A 24,890-nucleotide genomic window follows, 5' to 3' on the forward strand; every position below is an offset into this window, starting at 1 on the left:
GAGTTAGATATAGAGTTATATACAGTGGAACTTCCACAAAACTTCTATAACTGGATGTTCTCCATAACTCGAACTCTTAAATTGCCAATATAAATAAATTTTCATACAAATTACCTTCCATAACGCGGAAGTCTCTCTAACTTAAAGTTTTTTTGTGGATTGTGGTGATTCGAATTAGGGAAGTTCAACGGTATATAAAAATTATCAGGACGGTAAGACAAGTTGAAATCCGAATGTCTGTCTGTATCTGTATCTCAGGAACTACTCGGACAATTTCAACCAAATTTTGTATAACTATACTAGGAGACCCGGCCACACGTTTTTGTGGCTAAGGTATACATTAAATTAAATTGGTCCAATCTTGGCTTCGGCGACGATATTGATTACTCGAGGTTGATTTATATTACGCAATATGATGACAACTGACACTACTTTTTATTGCAAAGTGAGTGGTCATAGTACAGGTAATTTTAAATAGTTTGGGATAATTGACTACGTCATCCTGATTTGTAGCTGTGTCAACTCTCCTGCACCGAAATTCTAAATTGTCGCATTAACATCATCGATATCTTTGTTTTTTTACCACCAATATAGGTCATTCAATCAGTCATTTAGGGTGATCATATTGAGGTTTCATGTCAGGAAAACTTCTCTTTCGAGTCAATGAAGTGACAGAAATCTGTTGGAAATGTTATTAATCCAACTAGGTGTCAACTGTGACCCTACAATTTCCAACTGCTTCTACAATCGCAATTTGATATTGTTGCAAAAACACTCATATGTTAGTTGTTAATTGGCGATTCTTTATGTGTCGCCACAAATTAAATGACTTTAGGCATGCGATTAGCCCGTCTGTAACAGTTGATCCAGGAATAATTGGAAGAGTCTGGCGTAAATCACCTGCTAACAGAATCCTAGCTCCACCAAAATCGTTCATCGACAATCAAGATCCAGCGACTTCTTGAATATTTGGAAAATCTTCGTTATAGCGATATTTTTGGCGATTTTGCCGACTGGTGTTTCGTTCATTTGCAATTTAGGAGTAATTTCAAGGCCGAAGTTGCCGTTTGTTTGCCTACTAACAGGTGCCGAGTTGCCCCTATTCCCGTTAACCTTAGTGGTGAAAATGATTGAAATTGATTCTGGAATTACATCAGCCCTCATATACTATATATGATGATTTTCTATTGGACTTTATGCCGAATATATAGGTCAAATTGTGTGTTATCTTAAAAAAATTACATCAATAAATTGCGAGAGTATAAAATGTTCGGTTGGACCCGAACTTAGCCTTTCCTTAATTGTTATAAATTGTTTTGGGCTATCGACACAACCTTATATAATTAAACAATAACAAAAATATTTTAACAAAGCAACAATGAAAACCTTCAAAATATTATTTTTTTGTTTTCTCTTTTTATATTTTTCTTGTCAACTAAAAATAAAATAATAAAAATCTCTAATTATTATCTTCCTCGCAATTTTTCCATATTTACTCACTTTCTAATCTTTTGTTGGCTTTCCACGAATATTTCAAGACTAAAATTAGCCAGATCGGTTTGGCCGTTCTCGACTTTTTGCGAGACTAAAGAACAGCAATTAATTTTTATATTATATTTGGCTGTATTTAAGTAACTGTAAATTAGAAGTAAAACAAAATGTTAATTATTAATTGTGGAGACGATTAATTTGAATAATAACTATCCTATAATCTAAGTTGGACGAAATTACATGTACATATATGCCAACTTTCATGAATATCAGTTGATTCGTTTTTGAGTTCATTCGGAACATACACACGGACACTGTATTTTTATATATTAAGAAGATATAAATATATCATGTCACATGCTTTTTCCGGGATTGACGCCGAAATTGAAATTTCGGACATGTCTACAGTTTGGTCTAACTTAAAAGATAGAATAGCTTATATTTCAAATTTTAGTCGCAATGTCCATCCATCCGTCGGCCAATTGGTCAAGCGATAACTTATTCTGGATATCCTAATATAACTTGACACACTTAACCCTTGCCACTATGAGAAAGTTGGTATTGTAGCTGATTAAAATCGGACTACTGCAACGACTAAAAAATGAGGTTAAACAAAAATGGAATATAGCAATGTTTCATATTAAGCTATAAAATATGGAATACTTGATCACGGTACGGAATGAGCATCTGTGGTTAATTGCTAGGTAAATTGGCGATGTCACAACCCAAAAGAGATTTTTACGATGGACGAAGTCGACTACACCTTCCAATATAATATAACTCTAATTTCTGCCATTTTTGCAACGATAAGCTTTTCGAAAGGGGTGATTTCCTACAAACTTTTCCTAAAAATATTGATATTGATTATATTTTCAAGTAATTAATGACTCCCTAAATAATATAATTTTATTAAACAGTTAACTGAATTAATGGAGTTTGGGTATATTGTTGTAGACCGTAGCGTTACCTAAATTCGGAGTTGAAACGATTGTTTAATATGGTCAAGCTATTTAGCAAGTGTAACTATGTATTCTTCACTCACTGCTCACTATTTAACATGACTGAGATGAATTGTACATTTTGTATTGAATACAACTAATTAAGATTTTATGAAACCTCCCTTCACGAGTTACGTCGTACTTTACATGGTGAATCACACAGCACAGCCACGTCCCTCGAGACACTTGAGGTCATTTCAAGTTAACAACTTCTATAAAATATATTTGGGTTTTCAGTGGTCATCTATTCAGTGAAATAAAGAACTATGGAAGTTGCTAAAAAAACTCCAACGTTGATTGTTCCAGGAGGGGTGATCGTTCATAGTAAACTAAAAGCGTTAATTCCCGGCGATGCGGGTGTTGCTGCACTGTCACATGTATGAATACATTGCGAATTATCTATTTGAAAACCAGGCAAGACTAACCGCAGTAAAAAAATAGTATAGATATATTAAATTAATTGCTTATATTTACTTATATACATATTTCAAAAAAAAATATTTTCTATAAAAATAATCCAAACCATGTGCGTGTGCTATACCATTTGTATAGCTAAAACCTAATCTATGAACTTAAAACCAAAACATTATTATATTTACTACGTTAAGTCAAATACACAATTATAAATCAATACGGATTTAGATATTTACACGCATATACGTAAATAAAATTAGTTTACATAGAATTAAAGGAAATCTGATTGTTTTCAACTAAACTTTTCCATAATTCAGTTTAATCATACGAGTGCAATTTGTAATATTCTAAAAACATATGTATGTATATATGTAAAAAAATAGCCATCACTCCAACACTTTCATCGTTCTAACCATTTCACTTTAAGGTAATTTCGTCGGAGTTTGGTAAAATGCAAGCTAAAGCACCAGCAGCTGCGTGAGAAAAAGTATGAAATGTTTAAATGTATGCGGTTAGTAAGACATTCTTTTTAAGAAAATTTTTGCATTCACATATAAATTATTGCTTAGTGTTCCTATTAAATTAAAGTTTTGAGTTTTCATGTGACAAATAAAGCTAACCAGTGCAATTAATGTCTAATAAGCGTCTTACCAAGCAATACACCACCGACCATTAGGAAAGGTTGTATGCATCCCATTTCCATAAAAACAGGGAATAACATGTTTCCAGACAAAGCGCCTAACCGGCCAAACATCATTGCTATTGCAACTACCAGCGATCTGGAAAGATAATTAATAATTAATAATTATATATCAAATATAGAAACATTTAGAAACTTGCCGTAAAGAGGTTGGGAAAAGGGAAAGTACCACTCCTAATAGAGATGATGTTGATACGGCCGACACTGCTAAAAACACAGATGATATAATCAGAGTAGAAAGCCCATTTACTGACCAATAGAGTGCTATGCCGAGGACTCCAGATATTAAGAGCCCATAAACTAAATGATAGGTACGTTTTATCAAACATTTCAATAAATAATAGTTTTTAATGTACTCAGTAAACGCTTCGCTCCTACAGCCCGCACAATTATACCAGCAAAAGAGTACGCCACCAAACCGACCAAGGCGACGATAATATTATTCGTGTACAGATCTATTGACACTTTTGGCAGCTGTTAATTAAATAATAATATTATTAGTGGTGAAATCAATAAATATAAACAAATTAAGTAATGCAACAAATTTTAAAATTACTTGTGCGCATGAGTCCTGAAAATCTGAAATGAGCGATGTTCTATTTACGCTGTACTCGAGAATAGCACATAAGTTCGCTGAGCCAGAATCAGCGCCGTCTAGAGCTTCGTATTCAGCGATGGATGCGAAAAGTTGAGGCAGCCACAGTCGAATGGTATTTAAACTTTAAGAGGGGATTAATTAATTACATTGAATTGCAATCATACAGGGAAATAAACGTAACCATACCCAAGTAAAATAAAGAATTGCATTGCATACGCATGAAGAGAGTGACCCAATAGAGGCTTTCTGAACATGGGCTTAATCTGTTCGATACCTTCCTTAAAAGCTTGTGAGAATGTTCTGGGTTCACGTTTGTATTTCGGCTTAATTGGTTTGTTTTCTATGGTAAAAACATGCTCATTAACATTCGAGGTACGATTCGGAACTTCCTCAACCAGCTCTTTGATCTGGGAAACATACATATTCAAATTATAAAATATATAATGACTGTAATATAGATAACACGTACTGGATAAGCGCTCATGCTTGTTCTGTTATTAACAGCATAAATCTTTTGGAATGCTAGAAGGGCCTCAGCATTTCTGCCTTGAGACATGAGAAATTTCGGGCTCTCAGGTAAAGCAATTAGTCCTAATCCACCGATTACACTTGGTATACTGCATACTGCCAAAAATATTTGCCAAGGATGTACTAAAAGGGTTATTGGACAAAATAAATAATTTAAATAAGACGTCAATATTAATATTATACTTATTAAATAATTGAACAATACGAATTTCCAATCACGTGGGAATATTCCCCATGCTAACAGTGGCATTATAAGTGTGGCCAAAGACATAACCATTCCGTAAACCATAAGAACTCGTGGTCGATGCTCGGAGCCGTGCATCTCAGTTAAATATGTTAGCAGTACTGCACCAGGACCATTAACGCTGTAATAAAAAGTTTCATAAATTGTAGACAATTTGAAAAAACAATTAAAAACAGTCTTACATGAAGCCGCCCAAAAATTTAAATGCTACAAGCATTTCAAAATTCTGCGTCAAGGAGCTGCAGAGTACGCAAACAGCGTCAATTAAATAACCGTAAATCAGAACTTTTCTCCTCCCAACAGTATCTGCGAGATAGCCCCAAATAACTGCGGAAGTTATCATACCGGCATATGTAGCTCCATTTAAAATTCCTTTGTCAAAAAGAGTCATTTTGAGATCACACTCAGCAATTGGTAGTATGTATGACATTGTGGTTGTTTCAAACACAGCAGCGCAGGCGGCAAATATACCAACTATAAGCAAAACTAAGTGGAATAGCCCGAAACCTGTTGCATTCATGGCGTGCTCAAAGTCGGCTGGTTCATCTTTTCAAATATATACGAATAGTAAACAAAATAAAAATAATTTGGTGAATGTAGCAAAAATACAATTATGATATCTGAATGAAAAGTAACCCATATCAGTGCACCTCTATTCTATACGAATATCATCCTAAATGCGTCTATAAAAGATTAACTTAAACTATATCGAACTAGTAAGGAAGGTAAAGGCACACAACACTCACTAGTTACTAAATTTCGATCCATGACCGAGATATTAAAAATTTGGGATTTTAATCGCTTGACGAATTATGTTCAAACGAGTATTTTCGTTTTTCTTATATGTATTTATTTATTCCTCTACATTGTCGCCTTCAAAATAGTCCCCATTTAATTGTATGCTCTTATTCCGGCGCTTCTTCCGCTCTTATTCGGCCCTTTAAGGTTCTCTACATTTTTGGAAATAGGAAAAATCCACATGGAGCCATATCTGGCGAATATGGAGGCTGGGGCATAGTTACGTATTGTTTTTGGCCAATAACACGAATAAGCAACGAAATATAAGCTTTTAACAAACGAAGCCAAGCTCTTAAAAACACGTCTAATCTTAGCGAATAAATCTTTAATATTTCATCGTACTGCATCAACATAATAAAATATAACAAGTAAGGAAGGGCTAAGTTCGGGTGTAACCGAACATTTTATACTCTCGCAATTTATTTATTTAACTTTATTTATATTATATAATACACAATTTGACCCACATATTCTTCATATATATGGTATAAAGTCCATTGAAAGTTGGAAAGCATAATATTAGGTTAGAAGCACCGAGGTCCTCGTGTTCGATATATGGGGCCTTAAAAACCTATGGTCCGATTTCGGCGATTTTTAGAATGGGGCTGCCACACTATTAACATAGTATTTGTGCAAAGTTCTGCACCGATATCTTCACTAGTACTTACTTTATATATTGTAAAGTAAACAATTCGGATTGTCTTCAAAGTTCTGGTATATAGGAAGTAGGCGTGGTTGTGAAGCGATTTGGCCTATTTTTACAACATATCATTGGGATGTAAGGAAACTATTACATACCAAGTTTCATTGAAATCGGTCGAGTAGTTCCTGAGATATGGTTTTTGACCCATAAGTGGGCGACGCCACGCCCATTTTCCATTTTGTAAAAAAATCTGAGTGTAGATTCCATCTGCCATTTCCTATGTGAAATTTAATGTTTCTGACGTTTTTAGTTAGAGAGTTAACCCACTTTTTGTAATTTTCAACCTAACTTTTGTATGGGAGGCGGGCGTGGTTATGATCCGATTTTTTTTTTCATTTTTGAACTGTATTAGGAAGTGACTAAAAAAACGACTGCAGAAAGTTTGGGTTATATAGCTCTATTGGTTTCCGAGATATGTATAAAAAACTTAGTAGGGGGCGGGGCCACGCCCACTTCCCCAAAAAAATTACATCCAAATATGCCCCTTCATAGTGCGATCCTTCATACCAAATTTTATTTCCATAGCTTTATTTATGGCTTAGTTATGGCACTTTATATGTTTTCGGTTTTCGCCATTTTGTGGGCGTGGCAGTGGTCCGATTTTGCTCATTTTCGAAAGCAACCTTCCTAAGGTGACTAGAAATAAGTGTGCCAAGTTTCATCAACATATCTTAATTTTTACTCAAGTTACAGCTTGCACAGACGGACGGACGGTCAGACAGACATTCGGATTTGAACTCCACTCTTCACCCTGATCACTTTGGTATATATAACCCTATATCCAACTCGTTTAGTTTTGGGTGTTACAAACAACCGTTATGTGAACAAATCTATAATACTCTCTTTAGCAACATTTGTTGCGAGAGGATAAAAATAAATTTTGTTAATTGGAAATTTAAAAATTTCCGTTATTTTTTGAACACATCTTGTACTAATTATCTAATTACATTAGTGCTATATAATGAGAAATAAATACAATGCCACGCCCACGTTCCCAAAAAAATGTATATGTACAAAAATGTCACTAGACACTTGCAGGATGGTATCCCCTGTACCAAATTATACATTGACAATCATCCGATTTCATTCATCTTCAATATCAACCTTCTATTTGTACAGAGACACATGTGCACCAAGTTTAATTATGATATCTACATATGTACATTTTTACTAAAGTTATCGCTTGAACGGACGGACAGAATCAGATAACAACTTAAAAGTCTTTCTCAAATATATAATAAGTATTAATTAAGACAGAAATGGCGGCTACGCCCAAGGATTAGATAGCACAACTTCAACCAGTTATGGTGACTATATTTCAGTAGATACATTGGATCTCAACGGCTGCGAAATTACAAAAGCTCCAATTTCAAAATTTCATGAATCATTCGAAATAAATCAGGGTAAATTAAGAGATTTGCATCACATGAATAAATTGTTTAGGCAAAACACTTCATTATAAAGTGCTCCGTCACGGCTTGCTGCCGCATTTATAATCTCATAAAAACAACTGAAGCATACGCGAAGACCCTTTAGAAATAAACTGAACATTATCCCAAATTATGAATGAATGAAGCATAGGTTTTTGGAGCACTAAATGAAGTTCACATAATAACTATGTATATGAGCCGAAAGAATTCATATGGATTGATCGCTGATTAGGTGTCACTAAAAAGCCATAACCGCGCTAAACTTTAATACAACGGAAATTTTTGTTACGTTCAAAAAAACTCAAGAAACATGCTAAGAGCTTTAGAGGCATATATTCATTTTTATCCGAATACATTATTTCATTCTTCTTTACAAATAGATTGATTTTAGACTTTATTGCAGCTCCAAGTGCTACCTTATAAACCTTGACTATTTTTCTCTACGTGAAAGAAACACGACATTACCACACAATAACCACAGTAACTATTTTTGAGTAAAGCACGATCAATTATTTGTATTTGCATTGTCCTCGTACATCTGGGTCAATAATACCGAAAAAAAGAAAAAGGGTTTCTTTAATGCGACAATTTGGTGTTTTGTACAGTTAGAGAGTTAAATATTCAATTTGATGGGCGTGATCTATTGAAAACTCCGCAATCAGATTTTAAATTCAACAAGGACATACGTACTATATTGGATTGCACATATGTACATACACACATGTTATTGATTTTTTTTTTTTTGAATGTAAGTAATTTAATAACGGAATTGTAATTTATGTAGTTATACCTTTTCGGTTATCACTTGTTGGTGTTGTGGACCCAACATTTTCTTCCATTGTGCATACACAGTTATAATTCCTTGATTCACAAATAACACAAAATACAAATGAATGGTAGGTGCACTTCAAATTCCGTTAATTGTTTCGAATTGAAATAATTAAAAGTCCCCGACTTTTTCATTCATTTGATCTCGATAGCAATTTTTTATGCAATTCGCAATATTCTTGTATTGTCATAAATCTTTCTTAATATCGTATATGTATGATATATGTATATTGTATATGTGTATATTTACGTATGTATATACATATGTATTTTTGCACTACAATTTTTACGTTTAACTCCAAACCCTCTATCTAGATCACCAACCGCTCGCGTTAACGGACAAAACATGAATGCCTTAAAATTACGAACGAGATACTCATCTGCTAATTTTCCCAATATACACATGTAGTGATAATCACATACATACATATCTATATAGATGTGAGTATTCTGTTAAGTTGTAAGCCTTAGAAATCCACTCAAAGGTTCATTACGATCATAGAACATGTTATCACATTTTTGTAGCTTCCATATGAATCTTCATATTTAAATAAGACTTTGTCGACGCCATAAAGATATTTAGAAACATTTACTACCTGAAAGATTACTGAAAAATTAATACATATTCACACATATATATGTATATAAGCTTTTGGAAACTGCTCCGTAATGGTTTTTAATCACCCACTCGAATTAAACTCATTGACTAAATATTTCAAAACTTTTCAGTCTTAATGAAAACCAATATGTTCCTTTTCTATATTGCAACATAGTTTGGCTAATATATTTGCTCAGGAACATGAAATGCGAGAAACGATGCTTTAGATTTTTTTTAAACAGATTAATATATAAAAGGTTCGAAAATTCCAGTATTTGGACATTATCTTCTTGTGAAAAGTTGGTTTTAAGACAGGAGCACATTTAGCTTTCACTCAGCCATGTCAAAACATGAACTGCATTTGTATAAGTATGTCGACTCCTGTCGTACATTGTCAAGCATCTGTCGGTTCAGCCCATGTAATATATGAAAATGGTCAGGAATTGATTGTTTTTCCTAAGTTAATAGAATTCAAATTGAACACATCATAGTTTGCATCATAGTTTTGAAAAATTAGGATATATTAAAATCTTTATAAGAATCTCTGTACATATAACAAAATTGTGAAATGCTTTCTGAACAACTAGCTCCTACATTTATATTTATATAAAGATATACTCTATATACTCTTAAATGCAAATATTAAATGTAAATAAAAATACAAAGTCACTGATATAACTTTTATCTGAATTCAAGGTGGAAGAAAAGAGCATGTCAACGTTATGCGAGAGCTTTTGACACGTCAGAAATCAAATACATATACTGATTTTAATACTATAGCAAAATGTTACACAGAGTATAATAGTTTTGTCCACTAAACTTGTAACTAAAGCTAAACGAGTTAAATATAGAATTATATATGTATATAAAAGTAATAAGAATGAAGATACTCGTTGAAATCCGGATACCGTTCTGTTTGTGAGTGCAAAAAACATGTTTTCACAAACTTTTAATACAATATGATAACTCAAAATTTGGGCAATATATTCGGCATAAAGTCCACTAGAATAACCAATAACTATCTATACTACTATTATAAAGAGAAAAGATTTGTATGTATGTTTGTGTTGAATAAACTCGAAAACTACTGTGCCGATTTCAAAAATTCATTCATCAATGGAAAGCTACATTCACTCCGAGTAACATAGGCTATATTTATTGCTAGATTCTCAACTTTCTGGAAATAGTTTCCAGGTGAGGGTATCAAAAAGACTCCGCGATGGAGAATCTTAGTCTGAAACTGAAATTCGTCCTTCAAGTATTCTCTTCACATCGCAATCGTGTCCCAGTAACGAATGCTCGCAGCTGCTTGCTTAACAAAATTTCAAAACCTCCCAAGTACGCGCTTGAGAGTCGAGTACGGGGCGTGTGCAGCGGCTTGAAGAACAAAATATTAGAAATATACAAACTCGCTCTCGAAGCCGGAGTGGTCTACTAGAATCCAATATATTGATAACCGCATACGCTTATTATAATTATATTTGCCAATCTGATTCACTTTTTTCTTATAAACCAAATATTTTTTTGTCCCTTTGATTGGGGTTATATCCCATATAAGATGTCGCAATATAATTATGTGAGAACATTTCATAAAAATTATGGTCTTGGTATGTACCTTAACACTGCACTGATATGATTAATATAATAAAGTGATTTGTGTTGGTTGGATTTATTTTGACGCCTGGCGGGATTTCTCCAATTAGCACTTAGTTGTTCCTCAAAGGACCAACCAATAAAATACCCTTTAAAATCTAAAATAATACTTTTCAGAAAATCAAATGTTGTTTGTAACCGATAATTATAATACATATCAAAATTTTGAATGAATCGGAGTTATAAGGCTTTTAGGATTAAAATGCAATTAAACTGCCCTAACTCGAATCACTATAATCCACAAAAAAACTTCGAGTTAGAGAGACTTCCTGAGTTACAGAAGGTAATTCTATGAAATTTTACTTCAATTGCCAATTCAAGAGTTCGAGTTATGGAGAATTTCGAGTTGAAGAAGTTTGAGTTATGGAAGTTCAACTGTATGTATATATGTTTCTCGAACATGGACCAAAATTGATGAGTGAAATCCATTCACGGTTCGTCAAATTCTGATTATTGAACTACTTTCAAAATGTTTTATACAAATTTTCCGAATATTCGAAAATATTACCACAACTTCGTTCCTTACAAATTGCATGAGTATTAAATATTCGGTTACACTCAAACTTAGTACTTCCTTAATTGTTATTACAGACGTTAGTTTACAAAGTTGCAAAGTCACTCTAACGGCATAAATTACGAAATACTCAAGTACATATCGTACATATGTTTGTAAGTTCTTCTTCGATTCCTTTTGTATAATACAAGAAACAATGCCAGAAGAAGAACTGAAATACATAGTATGTATTAACTAATTAATGATCGTCAATAGATTACCCAGCAAACAATGATTTTCAAAAAACATCACAATCGTATCACAAACAGTGAGCTGATTATTTTCACTACGTGCAAATTCTAAAGCCCAAAGCAAACAAAACTAAGCAACTTATTTTCTTAGCAACACGCGAGTTAAAATATCTTAAAGTACTGTTATATATAATAACTGATGTGTGATAACATAAAGCCACACACTAGTTGATGACATTTATTAAAAAAACACTTATTAAAAGTTTTCTATTGGTGTAAAATATACTACCGTTCAGAATTTACATTTTTATACTCTCGCAACCTGTTGCACAGAGTATAATAGTTTTGTTCACATAACGGTGGTTTGTGTCACCAAGAAATATAAGAGTTAGATATGGGGTTATATATACATAAATGATCAGGATGACGAGTAGATTTGAAATCCGGATGTCTGTCCGTCCGTCTGTCCGTCTGTCCGTGCAAGCGATAACTTGAGTAAAAATTAAGATATCTTAATGAAACTTGGAACACATGTTCCTTGGCACCCTGAGGAGGTTGCTTTCGAAAATGGGCAAAATCGGTCCACTGCCACGCCCACAAAATGGTGGAAACCGAAAATCTATACAGTGTCATAACTAAGCCATAAATAAAGTTATGAAAATGAAATTTGGAACATAGGATCCCATTAGGGAGGGGCACATTTGGATGTAATTTTTTTGGAAAAGTGGGCGTGACCCCGCCCCCAAATAGGTTTTTTGTATATAACTCGCAAACCAATAAAGCTATATAAGTCAATCTTTCTGCAGTCGTTTCTTTTAGCCATTTCCTTATACAGTCCAAAAATGAAAGAAATCGGATAATAACCACGCCCACCTCCCATACAAAGGTTAGGTTGAAAATTACTAAAAGTGGGTTAACTCCCTAAACAAAAACGTCAGAAACACTAAATTTCACATAAGAAGTGGCAGATGAAAGCTGCACTCAGATTTTTTTTACAAAATGCAAAATGGGCGTGGCGTCGCCCACTTATGGATCAAAAACCATATCTCAAGAACTATTCGATCGATTTCAATGAAATTCGGTATATAACACTTTCTTTACACCCTGATGGCACGGGTGGAATATGGGCGAAATCGGTTCACAACTGCGTCTACTTCCCATATAACTCAATTTTGAATTCCATCTGATTCGTTCACTTTATAATGTATTCATAAGGAACCAATGAAGCTAGCGGAATAAAACTTTACACAAATACTGTATTTGAGCTGTGACATCACTTGTGGAAAAATTGTCAAAATCGAACCATGACTTTTCAAGGCCCCTGATATCAAACATGAGGAACTCAGTGCCTAAGGTTAATTTTTCACCGAAAATATAGGTAAATCCCTCAGATATTTTAATGTAATTCATTCCCTCTGAATTGTTTTCTTATAACAGTTTCTCTCTGTACCTGAAATGGTAAAAATTGGGTCATAACTTCCCCCAGATCCCATATACCTAATTATAAGTAATATTAAATTAAGTGAGCGTATAGTCTTCGATACGTTGTATCTTGGTGGTGAAAACGAGTGAAATCGGTTTAGGAATTACCTCAGTCCCCATATACTATTTATGATGATTTTCGTTATTCTATTGAACTTTATGCCGAATATATGGGTCGAATTGTGTTGTCTTTATAAAATTACATCAATAAATTGCGAGAGTATAAAATGTTCGGTTACACCCGAACTTAGCCCTTCCTTACTTGTTTTTTTATAATGTATTCATAAGGAACCAATGAAGCTAGCGGAATAAAACTTTACACAAATACTGTATTTGAGCTGTGACATCACTTGTGGAAAAATTGTCAAAATCGGACCATGACTTTTCAAGGGCCCTGATATCGAACATGAAGAACTCAGTGCCTAAGGTTAATTTTTCACCGAAAATATAGGTAAATCCCTCAGATATTTTAATGTAATTCATTCCCTCTGAATTTTTTTCTTATAACAGTTTCTCTCTGTACCTGAAATGGTAAAAATCGGGTCATAACTTCCCCCAGACCCTATATACCTAATTATAAGTAATATTAAATTAAGTGAGCGTATAGTCTTCGATACATTGTATCTTGGTGGTGAAAACAAGTGAAATCGGCTTAGGAATTACCTCAGTCCCCATATACTATTTATGATGATTTTCGTTATTCTATTGAACTTTATACCAAATATATGGGTCAACTTGTGTTATCTTTATAAAATTACATCATTAAATTGCGAGAGTATAAAATATTCGGTTACACCCGAACTTAGCCCTTCCTTACTTGTTTAAGTTTAGTATCAAACCTGAGTAAATATAATATATAAAAGCGGTATTATACCAGTAAAATTATATCAAAGGCATTCCTGATTTAGCTAAGTAGAATACTGTAATATGTGAAATAGGATTTGATTGTGACTGGTTCTGCTCTCAAAAGGCGTCGTCGTTTATAATAATGTTTTAAATACAGTGGAACTTGCCTAACTCGAATCCCCATAATCCACAAAGAAACTTACAGAGTTACAGAATTTTTATTCCAACATATAATTTTTCAATAAGCTGTAAAATATAGATGTATAACCAGTTTAATTTATATACTTCGCATAAAGTTTAATTAGCATACATTTGATTTATAAACGCTATTGCCAATTCAAAAATTCAAATTGAAAGTTCGAATTATGGAGATCTTCGAGTTATAGAAACTCCACTCTACATTTTAAATTATTAATCGCAATCTAAGACTAAAATTTAATAACGGTTGCTGTCGTTCCTTCCAGGTTCATCAAGACGTCATACAGTACATACGGCTACAGTAGCAAAACTATTCAATTTTGGATATTCCTTGAGGCATGAACTATTATTACACTCTCGCAACAAATGTTGCTAAAGAGAGTATTATAGTTTTGTTCACATAACGGTTGTTTGTAACACCCAAAACTAAACGAGTTAGATATAGGGTTATATATACCAAAGTGATCAGGGTGAAAAGTGTCTGTCCGTCCGTTTGAGCCTTGCACAGTTACAGCTTCTGTAACTTGAGTAAAAATTAAGATATCTTGATGAAACTTGGCACACTTATTTCTTGGCACCATAGGAAGGGTGCTTTCGAAAATGAGCAAAATCGGACCACGCCCACAAAATGGCGAAAACCGAAAACACATAAAGTGCCATAACTAAGCCATAAATAAAGCTATGGAAATAAAATTTGGTATGAAGGATCGCACTATGAAGGGGCATATTTGGATGTAATTTTTTTGGGGAAGTGGGCGTGGTCCCGCCACCTACTAAGTTTTTTGTACATATCTCGCAAACCAATAGAGCTATATAAACCAAACTTTCTGCCGTTTTTTTTTACTCCCTAATGCAGTCCAAAAATGAAAGAAATCGGATAATAACCACGCCCACCTCCCATACAAAAGTTAGGTTGAAAATTACTAAAAGTGGGTTAACTCAATAACGAAAAACGTCAGAAACACTAAATTTCACATAAGAAGTGGCAGATGAAAGCTGCACTCAGATTTTTTTACAAAATGCAAAATGGGCGTGGCGTCGCCCACTTATGGATCAAAAACCATATCTCAGAAACTACTCGACCGATTTCAATGAAACTTGGTTTGTAATATTTTCCTTACATCCCAAAGATATTTTGTGAAAATAGGCCAAATCGCCTCACAACCACGCCTTTATACAATATATATGACGAATATGTGGGTCAAATTGTGTATTATATAATATAAATAAAGTTAAATAAATAAATTGCGAGAGAATAAAATGTTCGGTTACACCCGAACTTAGCCCTTCCTTACTTGTTTTTTGTACATTCGATCTGTTTCACAAGTTCACTGTACGACTTTCACAAGGATCAAAACAAAAAACTGATTAGAGCAAATGTACGCTAATTCCGATTACACATCTTGAAGAAAAACATTTTATACAAAACATTAAAAATTATTACTCATATATCACAACGTGTCGAATTTTGTATCATTTAACAACTGTTTCTAATTAGCTGTTTCACTTAATTTACCTTACACTAAGTAACGCATGTACTGTTTCGGAAAATATTAATAGTAATTCAATCACAGAACACACATTGAGCACATTGAGTTGTAAATGGAGTAACAAAAGCATTGCAAAGCTTAAAAAAAAATGCCAATAAATTGAAACATTTTAATAATATACGCATTAAGCGTTTACCAAAAGCGAGCGTTCCAAATTAGCTGTCAACAGTTGTGTGTATGTACTTGGGTTCAATAATTTATTATTGTTAAGAACTTTGTATAGCCGGAAAAACCAAGGGAGTCCGGTCCTCCCTCAATAAAGCCGGTAGGAACAGATTGTTCCGAAAAGAGAGCAGCGTATGCAACGAGCTCTAGAACAATTAGTACGAAGACAGTGGCTAAGCCTGGCCTGAATGCTAAGGTTGACACCAGTGCAGGAACTTCAGCTAAGCCAAGTTCCAGCAAAACAACAACAACAAAGGCAGCCGGAGCCAGGCCTACCAACCGGAGGCAGAAGGCAAAGGAAGATGCCAAGTGTGTAGTTGCTGGTGTATAAACCAGAGAATGGCCTACCTTTAAGGTGGAAGAGCCATCAAAAGCGAAGTATGCGGAGAGGAAACGCGCTGCATATATCTTACGAAGAGCGCACCGGTACCCACCAACAAAGAAGGAGCTCACAAAAGAGCTTCAGGAAACCCTGGAGTGTGCTAAAGCGGTGTTACCCAACTTTAGCTTGGAACCGGCTGTTGTCGCTACTAAAAGGCAAAGGTCAGCTGAAGAGGTTAAGCCGTCAGCTAAGCGGCCTAAAACAAGGGGTGAGTTGCCCAACAGATCCTTTGCGGAAGGCCCTTTTTCCCGGAACCGCATCATCATTGGTTTTCTGGATGAGGGAGACCCCGAAGGAAAAATTCCCAGAACCCAATGGAAATGGGTACAGGCTGCGCTGGCTAACGTGGCTCCACCGTCATGCACAGATGCTGGATGGTACCAGGGCCAGATCAAGCTAGTAGCTGGTGATGACGAAAGATCGGTCCAGCTATATAAAGCCGCTATAGCGAAGGTGGGAGAGGTGTATCCCGGAGCCAAGCTAATAGCCGTTGACAAAAAAGACATTCCGTCCAAGCCGAGGGCAAGAGTTTGGATACCGGCTACACCATCCCAGCCGGAACAGATCATGCAGCTGATCAAAGCTTGCAACCCAAACCTACCAACGGAGGGTTGGACATGTAAAATCATTCGAAGAAGCGACAACCGAATAAGGCGTGGAGACCAAAAGGGCCACGATGCAGATTCTGTTGTTGCTAACTAACGACTCAATTGAACCGCTGAACAAAAGTGGCGGCGAAATTAATTATGGCTTCACTAAAGTCAAAGTGAAGACTTACAAAGCAGATGCCGGCGCCATCGACCATCTTACCTCGGATAACGAGATGGGTGAGGTAGAGAAATAACCAATGGAGTCCTCGAGCGATATCGATAGCCTCGAATAAGGAGAGCGCGCCTCCTCTGAACTAGCGGGCAGGCCGAGAAAGAGCTTTTAAGCGATTCTCTAGATGATGTAGATGTAACCATAACTAATGCATCTCTTTCAAATAAATCTTCACCATAGCAAACTAGCATCAGTAGCTTTAATTAACCGCATGGCAACAGATCAGCCTGACTTTGTCCTCATTCAGGAGCCATGGGTTAATGGAGGGCGGAGTTGCGGTCTGAGGACGCCGAATTACAAGTTATACGTGTCACACTGCGAAGGTAAGAACAGGACATGTATATTGGCTAGGAAGGATCTTAATGTTTTTATATTATACGAATATAGTGACAAGGACACCATGGCAGTGAGCTGGGAGACGGGCAGAGGTAGTTACCGGCTAGTCTCTTGCTACATGCCGTACGACGAGGACCAGGTGTCATCGCTGCTTATAAAAAGGTTGGTACACGATAGCGAAGCGTCCAAGAGGCCATTAATACTTGGATGTGACTCAAACGCCCATCATTCACTGTGGGGCAGTTCTGATACCAACGTAAGAGGTGAGTTGCTCTTTAATTATTTAGTAAGTACGAAACTCTTGTTGAGCAATAGAAGCAACGCGCCAACCTTCATCACTAGAAACCGACAAGAAGTATTAGATATAACACTTGTATCGGAAGAGCTGATAGATAGGGTAATACGATGGAGGGTTCTAGAAGAACACTCCTTTTCCGATCATCGGTATATTGATTTTGTACTTAGTGAAAAAGTAGACCGTGAGAAAAAATACAGGAATCTTAGGAAAACAAACTGGCTAGTGCACATGCAAGAGCTAAAAAAGAATATTCCTACGTTTCTTCTATTCCAACCTAGGTACAAAGAGGACTTAGACACTTTAGTTGAACGATTCACGGAATCTTATCAGCAAGCTTTGGCAATGTCATGTCCTCTTACTCGCAGTAAGGGAAGAATTAGGCCCCAATGGTGGTCTCCCGAGCTTAAGAAATCTCAGAAGGATCTCAGAAAGCAATTCAATGTAGCAAAATTATCCCAAGAAGAACAGGAATGGGACCGCTACCACAGCCTTCTGAGGTCATACAAAAAGGAAATCAGGAAATCTAAACGTAATTCGTGGAAATCCTTCTGTGAAGAAATCGAGACCACGGCAGAAGCGTCTCGGTTAAGCAAAGTAATAGCGAAATCTGCACATAATATTGGGTACCTTCAGAAGCCGGACCAAAGCTAGACGGATTCCAGTGAGGAAACCCTAAAATTACTGATGGATACTCACTCCCCGGGCAGCTCAGAAAGCTTCACCGCGGAATATACATTTGATACTGAAATTGAGTCAAATCCTAATATGGCCGACTTAATATCAGAAGACAAGATAAGATGGGCTGTTAACAGCTTCAAGCCTTTTAAATCACCGGGACCCGACGGCATATTCCCGGCTCAACTACAAAAATCGATAAGTTACGTAATGGGTTGGTTAACAACCATTCTCGAAGGGACTCTCCGATTGAACTTTATTCCTTCTCTATGGAGGAAAGTGAAGGTAATATACATACATAAAGCGGGCAAAAGATCTCACAGCAGTCCAAAGGACTTTAGACCAATCAGTCTTTCCTCATTTCTACTGAAAACGTTGGAAAGACTAATAGAAATTAACATAAGAAGCAGACTACCTCCAGAAAGGTTAGCAGTTTCGCAACACGCGTACTCCAAAGGAAAATCCACGAAAACAGCTTTAAATTCTGTGGTGACAGAGATTGAAAGGGCCCTGGAGGTAAAGGAATACGCTCTCATTACACTCCTGGATATAGAGGGAGCTTTTAACAACATCCAGCCTAAGGCCATTATCAGCGCGCTTAAAGATCTGCAAGTGTCGGAATCACTCACGAAACTTATAGAACAGATGCTTCTATGCAGGTTCATAACTTCAACACTGGGGGGTTCAACAATGTGCAGATCTGTCCAAAGGGGTACACCTCAAGGAGGCGTGCTATCCCCCCTTCTATGGATCTTAACAATGAAGAGTATGTTGTTACATCTAGAGAAGGGGGGAGTACATGGTGTGGCCTACGCTGATGATGTGGCGGTTTCAATTTGAGGAAAATTCCCAAGTATCCTCGCGGACCTTATGCAAACAAGGTTAAATGAGTTAAATCGATCGCTAAATCAACTGGATTAAGCCTGAACGCAAGTAAAACTGAGATAGTGCTGTTTACTAAGAAACACAAGATTCCAGAGTTCACACCACCCTCAATAAATGACACATCACTAACAATAAGTGAGAAAGCAAGCTATCTGGGACTAATTTTAGACAGGAAGCTATGGTGGAAACCAAACTTGGAAGCTAGGGTAAGGAAGGCAGCTTTGGCCTTATACACCTGTAAAAGGATGGTCGGACCAAAATGGGGACTAACACCCCGCATATCGCATTGGCTCTACACAGCTGTGGTAAGGCCGATTATGACATACGGTATATTGGTCTGGTGCCCAATAATCGACAAGAAGTACGCAGTAAAGAGCATGGGTAGTCTACAAAGAGCGGCATGTATATGTATCAGCGTAGCTCTCAGAACAACGCCGAGCCAGGCGTTAGAGGCTATTCTGCACTTACTGCCTATAGACATATTCTGTAAGCAACAGGCGGCGAAATCGGCACTTAGACTGAGAGAATCTTCACTACTGCAAACCTGCAACAGAAGACATTCTAGTATACTCGGCAAGTTCCCATTTCTAACAAATAGGACGGATTTTCGCAATCCTATTGAAATGAATCTAAAATCTGAACTACATATATCACTCCCCTCTAGAAGTCTCATAGAATATCTTCTAAGATAGTGAAAGAATGCTTGGATTTATTATTGACAATGACGTCATATTTCTCGATACACCTACAATGGGTCCCAGGACATAGTGACATCCCTGGGAACTGTGTAGCAGATGAATTAGCCAGACTAGGCACCACACTGCTGTTGGAGGCCGATAAAGAGGCAATCTATATACTTCTGGCAACCTGCAAATACTTAATCGATAAACATGCAGTAGATACGGCTGAATCACAATGGGGAAAAGTAACGACTTGCTCCGTAAGTAGACAAACGTGGCCAGAGTGGAATAAGAGCCGTACTTGCCGCTTATTGAAATTTAAGAGAAATGAAACAAGAACCCTTGTAGGGGTGTTAACGGGACACTGTCTGATTGGGAGACACGCCAGCAGACTAGGCCTACCTTTCAATGATTACTGCAGGAGCTGCCAAGAAGAAGAATAAGAAGAAACGATTACACACCTTCTTTGTGGATGCAAGGCTCTGTACAGAAAAAGAATCGCAACTATTGGACGCGGTTTTCTCGAGGATGTAGCGAAGTTGCTAATGCCAAATTGTGTGACCTTTTTTACTTCATTAGGACCACAGGGTGGTTTAATGATGACTCGATAGTGTGAGGGATCTCAGTCCCAGTGGCATCACAATGGGCCTCCCAAAGGCCTAGGTGCGTCGTTTGGCAGCCACTCAACCTAACCTAACCTAACCTAAGAACTTTGTATATATAGTTTGTTTTATTTTTGACTTATGCTAACTTACTCGTTTTTGCATTCAGTTTCCTTCATTTGGCTAACAGAACTCAGCAGAATACTTCATTGAATTTGAAACATTTCTTTAAGTTTGTGGTTTTTTTCTCTAAGACACGTCGTAATTCATGTAAAGGGTCATTTTTTAAGAGCTTGATAACTTTTTAAAAAAAAAAAACGCATAAAATTTGCAAAATCTCATCGGTTCTTTATTTGAAACGTTAGATTGGTTCATGACATTTACTTTTTGAAGATAATTTCATTTAAATGTTGACCGCGGCTGCGTCTTAGGTGGTCCATTCGGAAAGTCCAATTTTGGGCAACTTTTTCGAGCATTTCGGCCGGAATAGCCCGAATTTCTTCGGAAATGTTGTCTTCCAAAGCTGGAATAGTTGCTGGCTTATTTCTGTAGACTTTAGACTTGACGTAGCCCCACAAAAAATAGTCTAAAGGCGTTAAATCGCATGATCTTGGTGGCCAACTTACGGGTCCATTTCTTGAGATGAATTGTTCTCCGAAGTTTTCCCTCAAAATGGCCATAGAATCGCGAGCTGTGTGGCATGTAGCGCCATCTTGTTGAAACCACATGTCAACCAAGTTCAGTTCTTCCATTTTTGGCAACAAAAAGTTTGTTAGCATCGAACGATAGCGATCGCCATTCACCGTAACGTTGCGTCCAACAGCATCTTTGAAAAAATACGGTCCAATGATTCCACCAGCGTACAAACCACACCAAACAGTGCATTTTTCGGGATGCATGGGCAGTTCTTGAACGGCTTCTGGTTGCTCTTCACCCCAAATGCGGCAATTTTGCTTATTTACGTAGCCATTCAACCAGAAATGAGCCTCATCGCTGAACAAAATTTGTCGATAAAAACATTTCGAACCGAACACTGATTTTGGTAATAAAATTCAATGATTTGCAAGCGTTGCTCGTTAGTAAGTCTATTCATGATGAAATGTCAAAGCATACTGAGCATCTTTCTCTTTGACACCATGTCTGAAATCCCACGTGATCTGTCAAATACTAATGCATGAAAATCCTAACCTCAAAAAAATCACCCGTTACTTGAATGAAGTACAAATAATAGACCAGTATATTTATCCAGTCAAGGACTGTCATACATTATGAATTCTTCAAATGTCACAAAGAAATTTTTGACTCGGTACCGCATTGCTGTGGGTTGATAGGGTTCGTTAACTTACATATATTCTAGCAAACTATTTGGTATATTGAAATTATTTAAATTAATTAATTAATTATTAATTAAGGTCTTCTTATTTTATAAAAATATAGATCAAAAAGTTAAGGCTTTTCACTTGATGTCATCAAAATTATTGGTCAACATGTAAGGAATAGTTAAGTTCGGGTGTAACTGAACATTTTATACTGTAGCAATTTATTTATATACTGTTATTAAGATCACATACAATTCGACCCGTATGCTCTGCATAAATTCCACAAGAATAACGAGAATCACTTTGTATAGTATATGGCTCAGTATATAGTATATGGGTTCTGGGATAATTCCTGAACCGTTTTCAATTATTTTTGTCATCCAGTTACATTATATCCAAGATTTTACATTCACTTCATTTTGCTAAGATATCTCACTTATGGGGTGGGCGTGATTATTATCCGATTTCACCCATTTTTAAGGTGTATAATGGGGTACTATAGGGAAATGTATGGCTTTAGTAGTTTGCGAGATACATACATATGTGTAAAAAACATATTTTGGGGCGAGGTCAGACCCACTTTTCGAAAAAAATGACATATGTCTCTCCCAGTTTCATTCTCATACTGATCTTTTTGATATATAACCCTATATCTAACTCGTATAGTTTTATGACTTACAAACAACCGTCATGTGAACAAACTTATTATACTCGTACTCTCTCTCTCTGCAACATGTTGCGATAGTATATAAATTCCGTGGAGCTGATATTAATCAAAAATCAAAATCAAAAGTTTGTAAGAATTACTTATACCGTTATTAGTTGATAACATCTAACATTTAATTTTCAAAATGAGATAGGTGGGTTAGATAATAATAATTTTAAATAATATTTAATATTTTAAATTAGAAACATTTTTAAACCAGCACTTATTTATTACCTGTCTCTAACTAACACAAATATATTTAATGGTTTTCCCACACATGAGCATGCAAAAAATAGTTGCCCATGACAAAAACATGGACGAAGGCTCAACGATTTGGAAATTGTGGCCTTCGTAGATTCATCATCGGTATCATTGGAATACGTGACAACCAGATCAGAGTTTTCTTTAATCTTTCCAACCAAAATTGTTGTTTCAATTTCATCTTCAGCAGTATTAATTGATATACAAGATATTGTTGCTGCCAACGTAAACCGATTACAATTATAAACCAAGTACCGTACCCCACGTCAGCCGGCCAAGGACTGTCAAATCAGCAGCTTTCCTTAAAATTATTTGGGGAATGTTTTATGCCGCTACTACAACAACAACATAAACCAAGTAATTATTTTGTCAATGTCACAAATCGTTTTATCGGCAAGCCTTCAGGAGAGCTTTAAGAGCAGACTCATTAATACCTTCATAACAACTGTAATTATTTAATCCAAACAATGTTCAAGTCTAAATATTTAATTCATTGACATACACACAAAATGTACCTTACATCCGAAAAATAATATGGAAGAACTTTGTCCCATTACCCTTAAAATCTAACATAATTTCGATTACGCGTGCCATTTGTGTTTTTATAATAAAATATTATTTAAGAAATTAATTATATAGAATAATTGTAATGGCTAATCCATCCCGTCAACAAGTTTACACATTATTCGATCCAACTGATCACTTCGATTATTGGCATTACTGTCTTGTGCATCAATTTCCATTTTAACTTTCTCGTCGTTATCAAAGTCGTCGTTACGTATCTCGGGCAACGCCGCAAATGCTGTGTTAACAATATCTCTTACTCGCTCCAAATGCTTTTGGAACCTTGTTGTAGTCTCTACACGCTGACGCTTTTGCATTTCCATCATTACACGCAGCGTTTCGCGTGCCTGATGTGGTCGAAATTCATTTAGCAGATGATGCATATGTACAAACAGGAGGCTCAAGTCATCGATCTTTAGTCATAAAATAAAAATTAGTACTGCATCCACTATTAATAAAGTGTTCTTACCTTTTCTGTTCTTCGAGGACTGTCAGGGTATTGAATCAAAAGATCAATAAGATCTAAGAAATTTACAAATAATGAATGATTGAGTTTTTTCAACTCTTTCCGACGGTCGAAATGTATCGGTATGAGACGTTTTATATTTTGAGACTCCAAAGATCGAATCATTTCTTCATTGTTATACTGTATACCAAACATACTATAGGTATCTTGTATTGGGGGAGGAGGGCGAGGAGTACGATTCCGCCGTATGTTTTCTTCGGAAAACAGGTTGATGTACTGCGTTGGTGGCAACGGTAAACTCATGACCTGTGATTCTTGATTGGCCATTTTTAAGTATATTTTTTTACTATAAATAAATTAAAATATATATATATCTATTAATCAAACACGTAAAAGGATTTAATTTCTTCACAATGTCTAATGAAAATATAAAATTAAAGTTGTCAACAATTGGTATGTTCAGGAAATTGACATTTCACAAAGATTTTGTACCGAATTTGTATTACCCCTCATTCCGACGTTCAATTATTATAGACCTTAGGTTGTGAGCCAACTGGTACATTTTTGCACTATGTTGAACTGAGGTATATATTCAAAGTTTTAAAGATGAAATTCAATCATACTTCCATTAAGTATGTATACATACTTATGTCTTTATATTTAGCTTCGTGCGACTCTTTCTCAGATATCATTTATTTTCATGAAAATATTTATAAATCTCATTGTCCTGTGATAGAACGAAACTTAGAGTGCAATTTTCCAAAAATTTGTAAAATTTCATTCATTTTGCAATATGTAAATTAAACATTCTGAAATTAAAAAAAAATGGGTGGCGATATTAATCTTTCGTTGTTTTCTAAATTATATATTTGTTCTAGAAAATCTTCTTTTATTGGTTACTGAACTGTGAACAATTAGTTTACTGC

At 35.8% G+C, this 24,890-nt stretch overlaps 2 protein-coding genes across 4 annotated transcripts; both read right to left on the reverse strand.

The window, feature by feature from the left end:
• Positions 1 to 1,394: 1,394 nt before the first annotated feature.
• Positions 1,395 to 9,085, reverse strand: LOC105215703 (synaptic vesicle glycoprotein 2B). Of its 3 annotated transcripts, XR_008471696.1 has the most exons (11): positions 8,695 to 9,085; positions 5,156 to 5,519; positions 4,913 to 5,094; positions 4,671 to 4,852; positions 4,388 to 4,608; positions 4,160 to 4,322; positions 3,960 to 4,077; positions 3,744 to 3,903; positions 3,555 to 3,682; positions 1,501 to 1,635; positions 1,395 to 1,435 (listed from the first exon to the last, which is right to left on the reverse strand). XR_008471696.1 is itself a non-coding variant. In XM_054233058.1 (10 exons), exons 1-10 carry the CDS (start codon positions 8,741 to 8,743, stop codon positions 1,628 to 1,630), a joined length of 1,575 nt encoding a protein of 524 aa, XP_054089033.1. In that variant the 5' UTR covers positions 8,744 to 9,085; the 3' UTR covers positions 1,395 to 1,627. The 3 variants fall into 3 exon arrangements, 2 of the variants coding, with proteins under 2 accessions (XP_054089033.1, XP_011188051.1); XM_054233058.1 differs by having other exon boundaries at positions 1,395 to 1,635; XM_011189749.3 differs by lacking the exons at positions 1,395 to 1,435; positions 1,501 to 1,635 and adding an exon at positions 2,937 to 3,376.
• A 14,210-nt stretch (positions 9,086 to 23,295) lies between these two features.
• LOC105215704 (mediator of RNA polymerase II transcription subunit 7) lies at positions 23,296 to 24,438 on the reverse strand. The gene is made up of 2 exons (XM_029042582.2): positions 23,968 to 24,438; positions 23,296 to 23,911 (listed from the first exon to the last, which is right to left on the reverse strand). The coding sequence occupies exons 1-2, from the start codon at positions 24,289 to 24,291 to the stop codon at positions 23,588 to 23,590; spliced, it is 648 nt and encodes a 215-aa protein (XP_028898415.1). The 5' UTR covers positions 24,292 to 24,438; the 3' UTR covers positions 23,296 to 23,587.
• Between the last annotated feature and the right edge of the window lie 452 nt (positions 24,439 to 24,890).

The sequence above is a fragment of the Zeugodacus cucurbitae genome, chromosome 2 (genome assembly GCF_028554725.1).
Source record: "Zeugodacus cucurbitae isolate PBARC_wt_2022May chromosome 2, idZeuCucr1.2, whole genome shotgun sequence".
NCBI lineage: Eukaryota > Metazoa > Arthropoda > Insecta > Diptera > Tephritidae > Zeugodacus > Zeugodacus cucurbitae.